The sequence below is a fragment of the Cupressus sempervirens genome, chromosome 3, assembly GCF_028749045.1.
Source record: "Cupressus sempervirens isolate cs-2001-9-10 chromosome 3, ASM2874904v1, whole genome shotgun sequence".
Lineage (NCBI taxonomy): Eukaryota > Viridiplantae > Streptophyta > Pinopsida > Cupressales > Cupressaceae > Cupressus > Cupressus sempervirens.
Genome location: NC_143120.1, coordinates 841,850,214 through 841,866,402, shown reverse-complemented (window position 1 = coordinate 841,866,402; position 16,189 = coordinate 841,850,214). Strand labels below are relative to the sequence as shown.

At 34.8% G+C, this 16,189-nt stretch overlaps 1 protein-coding gene across 2 annotated transcripts in view; it reads right to left on the bottom strand.

Moving 5' to 3' along the window:
* The window catches only part of LOC149569405 (DTW domain-containing protein), a 139,884-nt gene that overhangs the window by 38,876 nt on the left and 84,819 nt on the right, over nt 1-16,189 (bottom strand). For both annotated transcript variants that reach the window (XM_089822121.1, XM_089822122.1), the window contains exon 5: nt 13,401-13,510. In XM_089822121.1, the coding sequence (XP_089678247.1) occupies nt 13,401-13,510 (110 nt within the window). The remainder of the gene's footprint in view (nt 1-13,400; nt 13,511-16,189) is intronic.

The following is a 16,189-nucleotide window of genomic DNA, read 5'->3' as shown; positions in this document are numbered from 1 at the left end:
AGGCAAGGTTTCCCCTCATGATAACTGGATAAAGAGGAAAGAAACAGTGTAAATATCCATATAATTAGGCACGGTTTTGCAAGCTAATGCAGAGCAGAACCTTGAACCAAACAAATACATAAAAATTTACAATGGACACTGAGAACTAGTGGCATCCTGTATATGTTGTCACTAAGGTCTCTTAGGAGTCTACACTTGTAACCATTTCGCACTCCATTCAATATTGACCGAACAAACATTCTTCTTTGAATTTAACACCATTCAATGGTACTTTTTACGATTCATACACCATTGTATTGGTCCTCAATGCCAAGGACTGGACTTTGTCTTCACATAGGTATGACAACAACACACTTTTTATTCAGATTAGTTTAAAACAAAATATAGGCCTATTAAAGCCTTACAGTTACACCATGTATTTAGAACCTTTACAAGATGCATTCCCACTTATCAGGCAAAAGCGCAACATCAAAACATTAACACTCCTTGATTTGGCTTTTTTTCTTTTGGACAGCAATCTGCGACTTGAAACAGTCATCAATAAATTATTAAGCCAATTGCTTTGGTTAAATTGAAGAAAACCTAGATACATACATTTTCTCCAAGTTTTGGTCAGATCTAACAGTAGAAACAAAACTTACAAAATATTTCCCAAAATTGGTGACCCTAGCCATGAACCCGACTGGCTCTCACCAAAAATGGCATATCTCACTCAAATGTTAATGGAATCACGCCAAACAAAAAACATTAGCAAGTTAAGAGTCTATTTTCATGTCCAATTGTTTTCAAAACTTTATTGTATTTTACTGAATCATACCATTCAAAATAACAGACAATTTACAGGAAAAACAACACAGGAAACTAGTGTGTAATGGCTTCAAAACAAGTTTTCTTTCATTCCAAACTTCTCCAACCCCTGAATTCGAATTGGGAGGCCATATTTATGCCTTAACAACCAATTCCAACTGTTACAACCAACCAACCATTTCTTTTTCAAAATCATCTTTTTGACAGTTTGTTCAAAGTTGCTTGACAATTTTTTGAGCAACAAGACAACATTTTTGCAATTTTTACACAAAATTTTGCACGATGACCCCAAATAATGGAAATTGGTCAAAAATGACTTTATTAAAATGAAACAACCCAAAACAAGACATAAACTCAAACTTTGCCTCTTGTAGGCATCAAGTCCTGAGGATGTTCCTGCACCACAAGCCAATAAATTCTTTAGTGAGACTGTTGATCATGACATAGAAGCAACTTTAAGGCTGCTGCCCATCTCTAGGAATAGCTGATCCCAGTACTGAAAGACATTATAAAGCATCTAAACTTCCGTCAATTATGAACTCTCTAAATGATTGAAGCTATCGATCTGTGCATAGAGAAGTGTCAGATGTAAGTATTACGTTATATGTAATGTCCCCGATATTATTAAGTAAATTGATATTTTTTGTAATGATTGAAGCTATCGATCTATGCATAGAAAAATGTCAGATGTAAGTATTATGTTATATGTAACGTCGCCGATATTATTAAGTAAATCAATATTTTTTGTATGTTTGGCCTCAACAATTAAATTAACTCTCCCTTGGGCCCATTTTTATTTATTGTCTATAGGATTTGACCATGTCAATACTTTTTGTAAGTCCTCAGGAGTTTCACCAAAGGGGTATTTAATACTGGCCTCTAGGTGATTGTTGGTATGCATATTCAATTTTATATTGTGTACAAATTCCAGTTGGATTTTTTCCTGCTATTTCAGAGGTGAAAGATTCTCCCTATTTGGTATTTGCAATTTTGGTGGGAGTAACTGCTCGCCCTATTTTGCTCTTCTCTCTTTGTTTCTGATTTGGCAAATCTAAAGCGTTATCATTCTTTTGAATCTGAAGTTTTATTTCTATCACTGATATTCTAGCGACAATTAATTCAGTTTCCATTTTTGTGCATCATCATTTGTGCGTGTCAGTTACTAATTGCAATTGTTGTCACCTATCCACACAACCGAATGCACTAAGTGGAAGTACGACTTCCTACTATATCATATGACACTGTCGCACCTTCTCTCCACTGTACCAACAGCTACTACCACCCATCACTCCACTATACCGCTCACCAATACTCTATGCGGCGAGGGTCAACATCCTCATACAATCTGACCCAACATTTTTGTACAGTGTTGCAAGTCTTTTGCCCATACGGCATCAAGAAACATTATCATATAGTCCCGCACTTCCCTCTCACCCATCATATGTGTTTCTCTAAAATTCTACTCTATAATAATACTGAGAATCTTCAATCGTGATGGCTGTAGATATAGAGGAGATGATCATTGATGATTGCAGACACAAAAGATAGTAATATTGCCTTGCAATTATTATGTTCTCTATTGCATTTCAAACTCTATATATATATAAAATTAAATAGTCATGTCACCATAAAGACATGGCTCTGCGGGACATGACATGTTTTATATCTAAACATAATTAACATAAAGTTTGTTAAATCCTGAACCTAAACTGGGCAATATTAATTTGACACAAGCCCAATAATATTCTGGGCAATCATGGTAACACAAATTTGTTATTGATCTAGGCAATACAATGGATGCCATTCGATGACATTACTGTCATGTACCAATGCTCGATGTATGAGAAAAATAATCACAGCATCTCTCTCTCTCTCTCTCTCTCTCTCTCTCTCTCTCTCTCTCTCTCTCTATATATATATATATATATATATATATATATGCAGCCCAATCAGAGCATGATCACAAAGTATTAAATAGCTTGTGGTGTCAGTATGTGAAGGAAACCAAAAACACACACACACACACATATATGTATGTATGTATTTATATATATACATATACATATGTATATGTATGTGTGAACACGTTTCTATCGACTTTATCGAATCCAACTAAAGCTATACTTTAACACTTCTTAGCGAGGGGGGATATGATCAAATTCTCAATCTCAATAATCTCGTATTTGAGTTTGCATCAAAAATGCTTATCCACGATTAGATCCTTTTAAGAATATAGACTATCTGATTTCTGACACATTTCAGGACAAGAACATAGTCTATCTGATAGTCATTCTTGATCTTAGATAACAAGAATCATGATCTTTGGCTCAATTTGTGACTAAAGTAGTTTATCATGATTCACTTATCATCATGACTTCCAACACGGTTTGGGACAGCAAGTTAATGTAGTCTATCATGATGATGGATCAAGAACTCAAGAAATTAACACAAGTAGCATAATGATTTCCAGCTCACACTGGGACAACAAATTAATGTAGTCAATCATGATGTTTTTGTTATCATAATTACTGGCACATTCTGGGACAACAACTTAATGAAGTCTTATGATAACGGGTCAATGTATTGTTAAGGTCGTCATTTTACAAAGAGACCTTATAGCCAATTCAATGAAAGATTGTCACCTTTCATAAAATAATACACGTGCACAATAGCAACCCTTAACATAAAACTGAAACTTTATCTCAGGGGTTACATTTACATCTTAGTCATACCAAGTTTACCTCTAAAATATTCCACTTTTAATTTTGCCAGAGGTTTGGTAAATATGTCGGCAGTTTGCTCTTCAGTGTTGATATATACCAACTTGATAACATTTTTGTCCACCATATCTCTAATGTAGTGATAGGAAATTTCCATGTGCTTGGAGTTGTTATGGAAGATTAAATTTACATAGAGTTTAATGCAGCTTTGACTATCGCAATGTATAACTGTGGGATTCAAGGGCTTCCCAAATAGTCCAACCAATAACTTTCGTAACCACACTGCTTCTCAAGCTCGCATTGATGTCGCTATGTATTTTGCTTCAGTAGAACTCTGAGGAACTGCAAATTCATTCCTACTAAAAAAAGATACCATAGTAGACCCAAGACTGAAACAACATCCTATAGTGTTTTTCCGATCAGTAGAATTGCCGACCCAATCAAAATCTAAGTATCCTTGAAGCTGTAACTCAACATGGTCATATTTAGACCATGTCCAATAGTGTCTCATAAGTACCTCAAAATGTGCTTGGCTGCCAAGAGAGATCTTCTCAAGTTTACCCATAAATTGACTTAATGAGTTTGTAGCATAACAAATATCAGGGTGGGTATTCACCAAGTACATTAGAGATCCAATTATTTATCTGTAGTACGTAGAATTTGTGGCTTTGGGTTCAAATGCTTCACTTTTGAGCTTATGAAAATTTGTCTCCATAGGTGTGGACAATGGTTTACAATCCACCATGCCAAATTTGTTTAATATGTCAATATTATACTTACCTTGGTTCAGGAAGATATAGTCTTCCTTCTGCCATACTTCTAATCCCAAAAAATAGTGTAAGAGACCTAAATCTTTCATTTCAAATTCAAATGTAAGCTCTTGTTTACACTTTATATTAAGGTGACCTTCCCCCATTATTAGAAGATCACAACATAGAGAAAAAGTATTAGCATATCACCCTCTGATTCTTTGAAGTATATATTAGGATCTGCTTGTTTTGTTGAGTACCCCAATTTGATAAGGTAACTATCTATTCTCTTATACCATGCCCTGGGGGCTTGTTTACAACTATCAAAAGCTTTCTTTAGTTCACATAAATTTGTGTTCCTGTCATGGATAACAAACGTTTTTGGTTGTTCTACGTATACTTCATCAATGACGCCATTTAGAAATATTGTCTTTATATTCATTCGATGTATCTTCCACCCTTTGGATGCAATAATTGCAATGATGGTTCTGACAGATGTATATTGAGCAACAAGAGAAAATGTTTCTTCATAATCAATTCCAGCCTTTTGGGAGAATCCTCTAGCCACAAATCTGGCTTTGAGCTTTTCAAATCTACAATTAGATGTTTGTTTAATTTTAAACAGCCATTTTCAAGAGACAAAAGATTTTTCTTTGGGTCTTGGTACAATGTTCCAAACATTGTTTTTTAATATGGATTAGAATTCAATCATGGCATCTTTCCAGGCTTGACATTTCAAAGCTTCTTCAACATCTAAGGATTTTAATTGAGTGGGCTCATTTATATAAGTGACATAACATGACTGACTTCTTGTTTTCTTATTTTCTGTAAAGATTTCATTAGGAGCCACATTGTTTACTTCAATCATTTTCCTTGCACATAATGGTCTTTTTTTGTTTGGTGAACTTGAGTCATACTTAGGTGTTGTGGGTCCATAATCTTTTGAAAAACTCTCCCTCTCAATTGTAGAACTTTCATCTAACTCTAGGATGGGTTCATCATTTGGTTCTTCTATATTTTCAGAGTTTTTATATGCAGTATCAGAGCAATGGTCGCTACTATGATAGAATGACATACAAATAACAAGTTCAGTTCATGTAATGTCATTATTTAGAATGTGCACAAATAGAAGTAAATGCATCCATGCAATGATTAATGTCTGGATAATAATATTGATAATGATAGTCACAGAGATACATAGATTACAATGATTACAAGGCAAATGTAAGGAAACTTGCAATAAAAATATAACCATTTCCACATAATCCATAAGATATCTGAAATAAATATTAATGGAAATCCACATGCAAGAGAATAGACAACACACCCACAAAAATGTGACAAGATATACCCTTGGAAACCCTCATTGAGGGAGAAAAACCCAACTTCCAAAAGCATCCATCACCATGTATTATTCAGCAAAAACATCATTGCAACACAACCATGGAAGCCTTCAAAACCATAGCCACAACCAAGCAATCCATGTGAACAAGCATTAATCCACACATCCCATGTCATGCTTCCAACTTTCATAAATGCTCCCTTGGCTAACCTGGCAAGCCTTGTCTTGCTCAACTCTTGCTTTTTCGCCCTTTTCTCTCTTTTTTGTCTTTCTCATACAACTACCCTTGCGGTTTCTTATATAGTTTCAAGTCCCACAAAATCACCAAGTGGTATTACATATATCATGTGCTACATAATCCAATGACCCCACATTTAATATTGGACAGTTAATATTTTTCCCAATATTAAATAATTACATCAAATATTATCACAATGTTACAATATAGCTCATCAAATATATCACATGGGAATCTTTACATGTTGCACGTCCATCTAGGTACTCCTAAGTGCAACATTACATAATAAAATAAAATAATAAAATATAACAATATTATGCATTGTGTGCAACATACATAATCACAACAATCTCTCATTTGTTGTATACATTGCTTAGGGTCAATCCGTAGCCACATAAATGAACAAAAAAATAATCCCTCCAAGCACATCCACTATCATGGATCAAAGTACACCATGTGCTCCATCCTAGTACCCGCAACAAAATCAAAGTATCTAGCTTCTCAAACATGAATGATCTCACCTCCTATTATTCCACCGCCACCGGACATACATAAAAGCCATCCAAAGAGAAAGCTACCCAACCTGTCACTTAAGAATCATAAGATCTAGTACCAATTAAAATGCCAAGCACAAACACCTAATCCAAAAGTAATCACATGTATCTGTACTTGTCAAAATCCATAGCTGAAATAGTACCCACAACAAGTGTCGACCCATCCAACTATCCATACCTCCAAAAGTATACCAAGTGAGTCTCACATCATTAACATATCCAATCTGTAACTTGCAATCACAAGCCTCGAGCAATACCTGCCACAAATATACAAAGAAGCTCCCACTAAAAAAGATAATGTCAAATTTGTAACCAATCCACTCACAACATCTCAAAGAAGTGAATCCATGTAATATCAAGGACATCCACAACACATAAACCAATAACCTACAAAAACAACTCTCACAACAAATCTCTAATTCTCTCTCAAGTTCTCCACAACCAACAAACAAAAGAGATAAAGGAATAACATGTCGTCTCTCATATGACATACATAAGCGCAAACCAATGATCACTATCTACAACCAATCCCAAATCCAATGTAAGTGAAACCCAACATCCAGAAAGATAACCAAGACCAAAGAAAAATCATGCAAATCATAACCTGTATCATGTCCTTCTACACACACCTCTAGATGTAAACTAAGTATGATTTCCTCCGTAAAACCCCAAACAAGAAGCCAAAATAACACCCAAAACATACCATATAACCAATCATAGATGTTAGCCTCTCACAAGAAAATCAAACTCATAAACCATTCCTAATCCAAGTAATATGCCCAATATAAAACCATCTCCCAAACTCAACCAACATAACAACATATGCACAAGGAGATAACCAATGCTAAACCATCTCTCAAATAACCCCTCCAGAACTAACTCATGTACCGTACCTCAAGATTCATATCCATGAAAGATAACCATAAGCATAATGCACTTGAGTGAAACAATGGGCTATACCTCTCACGTAGTAAACTGCCGAATAGACGAAGAGTGGCATATGAGAATGCTCATCAAGATATCCAAGTCTCCAACCAAGAATCGTCTAAGAACAATCTCCTCTCAAGTCATATCAAGTGAATGTCCCTCGGACTTCCTGCTAAAACCATCAACCGTCCTAGCAAATATATCTCTAATCCAAAAGAAATTTGCATCACCATTGTATCTAGGTATCCATGAGCACCTGTAACCAATCAATCCATGCCAACTCCAAATACAACATAGCAATATATCATGAAGTATCCAGCAAATGACTAATGTACTCATTACAAAGAAACTAAACCAAAATCATTGTCAAAGTTCCAACCATGGCCTCAAGAACATAAACATGACAACATGATTTAAACCATCTCAACCAAAGAAACAACATGCTCCATATGAACATACTATAACATGTTACAACTCTAAATGTGTATGAAGAGTACACTATGACATTATTATGAAATTATCAAAATTCCAAGGATAACATGTCAAATGAAAGCATAAACCTCATCTTTACCAAGAACTCCATGATTTCTCTAGATGCAACTTTCTTCACACACCATGAAGAACCATCTCCACACACCATGAAGTACCAAGTGCACCATGAAAATGTCAAAGACGTTTCTGCAGCAACAAGATCTAAGACAAACCTCCAACATCTGCATACACTCAATAAATATATTCATGCCAACAACTCTCACTCAACCATGGACGAGTAACCCATAGCATCATAAAATCCATTTCTTAAATGAAGATCCTCCAAGTCTACACACGCACACAACCAAAGTGTCAATACCAAGTGAAATCAAGATCTCCAAACCAAGAAGATATAAACTAAACCAAAAACTCATTTTACATTGCCACCTCATCACTGTCACAAGCTCATACTAAATCATGTATCCAAGCTATCCATGACATTATAATGAAAAACCATCCTCTAACCATGAGAATCAACCAAGGCATCAAACTATCAAAGAACTCAAAATGGACATCATGAACTCCTTATAAGAAACCAAACAACCATGATCCTCAACCAAGAAAACAAACCACCATAACCAAATCAGGAATCCAAACCAATGAGCATCAATAATAAACTTGTATATTCAATCATGTCATGTCAAAACCCATGGCACCATGATCACATCCATGAACTGAGCATCTAAGTCTCAAAGTGTCATAAAATAGTTAATCGCAATCCTCCACTATGATTGTACCTGGTAATATCTCATCCCTTCTACATAAAGACAAATCAGCAAATCTTGTAACTAAGGGCATAGACAACACAAATCCAAGCCACCAATCTGAATATGCATCAATAATGAAAGATCAATGGGCAAAGACAACCCATATCAAAGCCATAAATGCAACTTGTAACTATAGACCGCTTACAACACCACGCAACTTGTAGACCCGACAAGTCATCATGTATATCCAAAATCAAACACTGATAAACATATCACCATGAGAGCAATCTGAAATATAAGCTAAGTATACAATGACATCAAATCTCAAATCTCCAAAACATACAATGTCATAAACTCACTATGTTACCATAGTCAATATACATCATAAACCATTCATATCAATATATCACCAAATAAACCATGTCAAACTTGCACCAAATCTGAACCAATGTATAGAGCTCTCCAAGAGCTTTCTGTTGACTACTTGAAGTCCAAAATCTAACTCTGTATGCCCAAGTTATGCCCTAATATGTGCTCATAACAAACAACATATAAATTTTAAGCTCTTAAAACCTGACAAAATATCACAATCATAGAATGAAACCTACACCAAGTTGTGCTCTAAATTAGTTTTTCAACAACTGTAAGAATTTCAGAATCTGATATCTTGAGTATAAGTTATGGTCATTTTACCAAGACAATTTTTTTACCATTTTCATTGCGATTTTTTCTTTTTTTTTTGTGACCAAAATTTTGACGGGATTAAATTTGACGGTCATCACAGGCTGAAACTAAAAACTTTTTATTTTTTCTATCAACATGGTTAAACTAGGGCATATTATATATCAAAATTTATGGGCACATCGACCCGAATCCAATCATGAGGTCTGTTTTTGCCCAGGATCATTTCTACAAGCTCCCCCCAAAACCCTCATTTAAATGAAACATCCAAAAAATCTTTTTGACCAACAATTTCACATGCCCAACATCCACCAACATCCCATCATAACAGCAAATCCAAAACCCATATATCTTTCCCCTTTTATCCTCTCATGCATTCCCATGGATTCAATCTAAGGTTACAACAATAAAATCATAGCTTTGATACCATTTGTAAGGAAATTTGCAACAAAAATAGAGTCATTTCCACATAACCCATAATAGATCTGAAATAAATATATAATTGAAATTCGCATGCAAGAGAATAGACAACATACCCACAAAAATATGACACAAATTATACTATGGGAAACCCTCATGAGAGAAAAGAACCCAGCCTCCAAAAGCATCCCATCACCACATATTATTCAACAAAAACACCATTGCAATACAACCATGGAAGCCTTCAAAATCATAGCCCCAACCAAGCAATCCATGTGAACAAACATGAATCCACACATCCCATGCCATACTTCCAACCTTCACAAATGCTTCCTTGGTTAACCTATCAAGCCTTGTCTTGCTCAACTCTTGTCTTTTCGCCATTTTTCCATTTTTTTTCTTTCTCATACAACAACCCTTGTAGTTTCTTATATAGTAGCAAGTCCTACAAAATCACCAAGTGGAGTTACATAAACCATGTGCTACTTAGCCCAACGACCTCGGATTTAATATTGAATATTTAATATTTTCTTCAATATTATTTAATTACATCAAATATTATCACAATGTTTCAATACAACTCATCAAATATATCCCATGGGAATCTTTACATGTTGCACATCCATCTAGGTGCTCCTAGGTGCAACATTAAATAATAAAATATAACAATATTATACAATGTATGAAACACACATAATCTCAACACTAAATACCAAAAATGATTATAAGCACGTAATCAAAGCAGTGGTTAATGATTGTCAAAGGCATCTAAGTAAATTTCAGAATGGAAGTGATATCTAGATAAAAGGACAACAAACTTAAATAAGTGCTAAGGAAGATATTGTGAAATAGTGAGCATGTGTTTCAAGGAACAATAAGTTCAAATGTGTTGATGCAAGACATCAAATGACAGTGAAACTCAATACACATGCTATAAAGTTCATATAAACTTGATTTCATATTGACCAAAAACATCTAGGATTTTGTGGGATTGATCTTTATCTACAAAGAGGAATTGATCAATGATAGAATGCAGGAGTTTAATATTGAATTTCGTAACCTAGAGGTTCACCCTTAAAATTATCCTTACATTGGATTTATGATCCAAATGAAGGTCAGATCTAAGGCTGTGTATAGTTTGATGTTAAAACCAACTATAGAGTCTAATGTTTGACCTCGTCAATGTTTTTGAAGTATTTAAATCAAGTATAAGTATTTAAACCTAATGCATGTTCTAGTGTTGTTAAGACACACATCTGTCCACTGATGATGCTTCAATTGTTAAGACTACTTTAATAGCAGTTATTGTTTATTTCAGATCATGCATTTACTGTCTCATGTTAAGGATAATGATGAAGTTATCTCAATGGGAGGCTAGAAGGTGGTGGGTCAAAGTACCAATCATCTGAAGTTATTTCTTGGTATGTAACATCCAATAATCTGTTAGCCACCAGTAATCTTCAAATTGCAGACATCCCAATATTTTGTATCATTACTATAGTTGTCTAGGCTATATTTGTAGAGGGAGTAGCGAAGCTAGGGGAAGGCCTTAGACCCTCTGCTTCAAGACAACATCAATCTTGGTAAGAAATTCAATTTAGGATTTCACCCTGGTGGAAACAAGGGACTCAATGTTGTTGGCATAAGCTTCTCTAATATTGACGATTTAACTCTGATTTGGATTGTAGGCTTCAGTGGAAGAATTCAATTGGGAGAAGAAGGTTCCTTCACTGTACAAAAATGATGGCAATCTGGTTTCAAGAAATGGAACAAGTTACAACAACAATTCAGGAGACAAACACATCCAATCAAGGTGTAGCATCTACAGATATGCAACATGATGGGGACTTTGTATTGCAAATGGAAATTCAGTCATTTTCTAGGATATCTTGGGAATTCCTATAGATGTGTGGTGGCTGGGATGGAGTTCTCTGTTAGACCGATGCAAAGTCTATAGATTGTGTGGTAATTTTGGGATTTGTATTTACAATAATACAGATACATATTGCAAATGCCCAATTGCATATTTTTGTCAGAATGATCTGAATGATGCCAGGACAGGATGTGATGCAACAAGATACATAATTGTAGAGCCCCAATAAGAGAAAACCAATTAGAGAGTTGCAGACTAGATGTTATCATGGTGCAATGCAAACAACATTCCTATGCAAGGGTAAAATATATTATTTCTTTAACAGTCTTACAGTGACAAGTTTAAAGATAGATAATTCTGTGGTCAAATCTTAGTTATACGTACACAGACTAAGTTTTAAGGCAGGGCAAGACTATTTATGGTTTCAGCGGCCAATATTCAGCTTTTCGTTATTCCTTCTTTCTGATATTACTTAAACCACTTTTTCTCACAGAATTATTTGTTCAGTGCATTTTGGAGAGATTTAGACAAACTGGTAGTTTTTCATTATATTTTCTAGAATTTGTTTTTGATAAATGATTTCATGTTATGAAATTACAGGAAAAATCATTGCAGAGATTGAAGTTTGTAGATGATGGACAACTTGACAAGCCATTGATTTTAAGCCATGAAAACCTGAGGATATTATTTGAAGTCATTCTCATTCCCTGCAACGAAAACAGAAAGGTCTTATGTTGCATGCAATCTCAGGATGCAAAATACACTTTTCATTGCCCATCATGGTAGATTAAGGGTTGTGCTAAATAAATTGGGAGGAAATCAACACATAAGCATTCATTAACCATTATTGGACATTTAATATATAGGAATTTCAAAATATAAACCCTAATCTTGTGAAGTTCTAGATTAATGGTTGTTTACAAAGCTTTTGTGTTCTGTAGTCTCTGCCTTAACTTTTTCTGTTTCTATAGACTGTGGTTGTTTAACAAGTCACACAGTAACAGTTGAGTGTGGTTAGAAAGGGGAATGGCACAAATGATGAGCAATGGAAAAGTCCATAAAATAAATAAAGTGAAAAGGTAAGTAGATGAACCGGGCCCACATCCACCTAAGCAGACAAACCTTAGTGTGTGATGTTTAAGGCTGGCCAGGTAGGTGAGCAATCTCCATGGTGGGTTCAACTTTCCTTCTATTTAATGTCCTTTGTTTTCCTAGTCAGCTCTATTTTATTTTAGGTGATAGGTTGTATTGTTTCTCTATTTAGGATACTTTCCTGGATTCCAGGTGTTTTGCAGCTGGGGCTCATTAGCTGGTATAACCATTTTGCTTTTAATTTTCCTGTGAAGCTTATCTTCTTGGGGAAGGGCCTCTACAGAACCCTCACTGTATTGAAAAAATAAAACACTTGGAACTGACTACAAACTAGTCAATTTCAACTGGTAAAGTCGTATATTAAAGTAGATGAAATCCACAGACTCTATAAGGACATATATTTAGCAGCTTCTAGCATGGTCCCATTATCCTATCATATGATGCTAGTCACCAACATTCATTGCTTCTCTTGTCTGCCTCTCAATCTTGTTTCAATTGCAAATTGCATTGGACATGGAGTCAGAGGTTCCTCTTTTATTCAATATGTAGCATACTTTTATAGTCAGATAGACCTTTTGTGGTCATTCACATAGATAAATAATCAATTAACCTCGTTTATTTGTGTCTCATGCAAATATCACCGTATACTCAAAAACTATTGTATAGTTAACATTAATAGAGGTAGGAAACTATTCTTTGTATATATTTCAACAAAAATGAATCACAATAATTTTCAAATTCGTAAATACATGCACATACCACAATATCACTAGAGTTTGGACTAGCTATGCACTTTGGAACTTTCAACTCATCAAAACAACAAACATCGGTCTTCCCCTCTGGATACAAGCACCAAACCCTGTCTCTTCCTGCAAAAGCAATTCAATATACCCCACTTAAGATCCTCCTCACAAATTCTTCTAAATGTTGGGAGAGGTTTAATTAATACAACTCTATTGAGCAAGATATATGAAAACAAATTAAGAAGGAAAAAACCTTATAGAGAATGATATCTTTCCTGATAAAAAATATTATCTCAATTATTAAAAAGTTGGAATCAAATGAAATTGTCACTTTTAAGTAGGTAAGATTAAAATATATGAGGCAAATCGACTACGGTATTTGAAAACAATGACAATGTCCATTTAAAGGAGCCAATATACAACAAATATGAAAACTGAAAATGTATATGGATTTTATATTCAACTAAAGGAGGACTGGGAGATGTCCAGTAGACAAAGTTATAGTTAAATCTATGAAATTGTAGTATCTTAAAAAAAGCATCAAAGGTTTCATGAGAAGTGTAATATCCAAAAAATAACAATGGCTAATTTAATTCTAATGTATAAGGAAATAGATCCTAAGACAGAATATGCAAACAGAGATTTCTAATGGTTTCTTAGTCTACATGACTATGCAACTCATAACTAACTCTGTTTTCAACCATCACTGTAACTTCAATGCATCTTGTAATTTGAGTTGAAAATTTATTTACATCTTTCATCCTTTTATTGTTGCCACCACAGATGATATAAATCATTATGGTGAACTGATTCATTCTACCCTGAATTTCTCATATGCAAAAAAAAAAAATTGATTGTGTTTGGGCTTACAGTCCTCCTTTCATTAGTATTCACTATTAATACTAGGACTCTTTTTAAAATAGCCATTACAGTGTAGTCAAATCAAGAATACAAATTTTTAAAAGATTGCATGTAGCCATTTTGAAATTACTGTATAGCATTAAGATTCTCTTACAATTTTTATATTTTTATATTGATTAGGCAATGTTTGTGCAAAACAATAGCTTTAGACCCCCTTTACTCTTGGTGAGTGTTGGATATACTCATATATATCTCTAGTTTCCCTTACCCTATAGGGCTGATCCTACCAACACTTTAATTACAAGTGTTCTTAAGCACTAATAATTAATACATAGTTATTATTATTATTATTTTAATAATAGAAAAATATTGTTGTTGAGGCCAACTTGATCTTGTTTTTTGCATAGCTACCGAATGCACGCCCAGGAGGCGCGATTCGTGTTGATCTAGGCAGGATCCCTGTTTTACACAGTGGATTCATCCGAATTTATAGACCTGCAAATCCGAACAAATCCACTGTGTAAAACGGCCCACGAATCCGAATGAATTCACTATGTAAAACAAGGATCCTGCCCAAATCAGCATGAATCTGGCATGAATCCTTGAGGATATTGCCTGCACCAGCATGAATCAGGTGCAAATGCTCGAGGATCCAGCGTGAATCCACGCAAATCCTCGAGGATCCACAGGAAGGCCAAGGTTTTAAGTGGATCCAACTTATTAAATATGACTTCTTTAATATTTTTTATTTTTGCCTTATAACCCTAAAACAGCTTTTTAATTCAACGTCCAAATACATTTCACCTCAATTTTGCTCTCATTGTATATTCCTTTTTTTTTTGTATGTATATATATATATATGTATATGTATATGTATATATGTATATGTATATATATAGTTCAATATCCAAATACATATCACCTCAAATTAGCTCTCCATTTTGCTCTTATTGTATATCCCTCTTATTTTTCGTATATACCATATGTGTGTATGTGTGTGTACACACATGAACCCCTACGAATCATAATACAATTTCGTTTTCATGAATCCACGGATCCAATTCGCATGCCTAAATCAGATTCGTGTCCCGAATCAGTAACTAAGGTTTTTGGGTGCTGTTCTTTCTTTCCTAGGCTGACCTAAGAACCTTAAGGGTCAGATACAAATAGAAGTCCCCTTTTGTCATTTAAAAACATCTGGATAAATGATTTTCTAACATCATTACTACCTACAGAAGGGACAAAAACGTCTGCAAGTCAATTCAGTGAAATGAGGATGCAATCCCTCTACTTACAAAATTAATCCAGATCACTAGTTTTTATGGAAAAGGACTAAATTCAAACCTGGTAGATACATGTCAGTCTCACTGGACATTGGTTGAACTATAAGTTGCACTTGCAAATGTTTCAAGGTCGGATCATAGGGTTATTTCCATCTGCAACCAGCAGTCAAAAAATTATACCTAGTTGTCTACAACAGTCATCATTGAAATTTGAGAGAACATCGCCAAGCATCTGTAGACACTTCCAGCAAGAAACATAGTGGAAGAATACTAAATATCCATGAGTCTTACATATTATCAGTCACAGACGAAGTTTGATATATAAGAACACCAAAGAGAAGAGTGTGCTGCAATCTGAGGGTTTCACACCTCAAATCTAAGGAGAGGCAGTTGTGTAAGGAAAATCAGGAAAACAGCAAATTCTAGATCTAGCGTTGGAATAAGAACTGCTGAATAACAAAGACACTTATTGATTCATTAGTGCAGGCACTGAGCCACACATGAACCTAAGCGCCACCCAAGCGCGCCATTAAATTACATACTTCTGATCTGGTAGTCTATTCTACCCTTGTGTAATTCACACTCTCACAACAATTGGATTGTGTCAATAGGTCTCTACAGCCAATCTGGACTTAAGATAACTTAGTAAGAGGGTTACCAA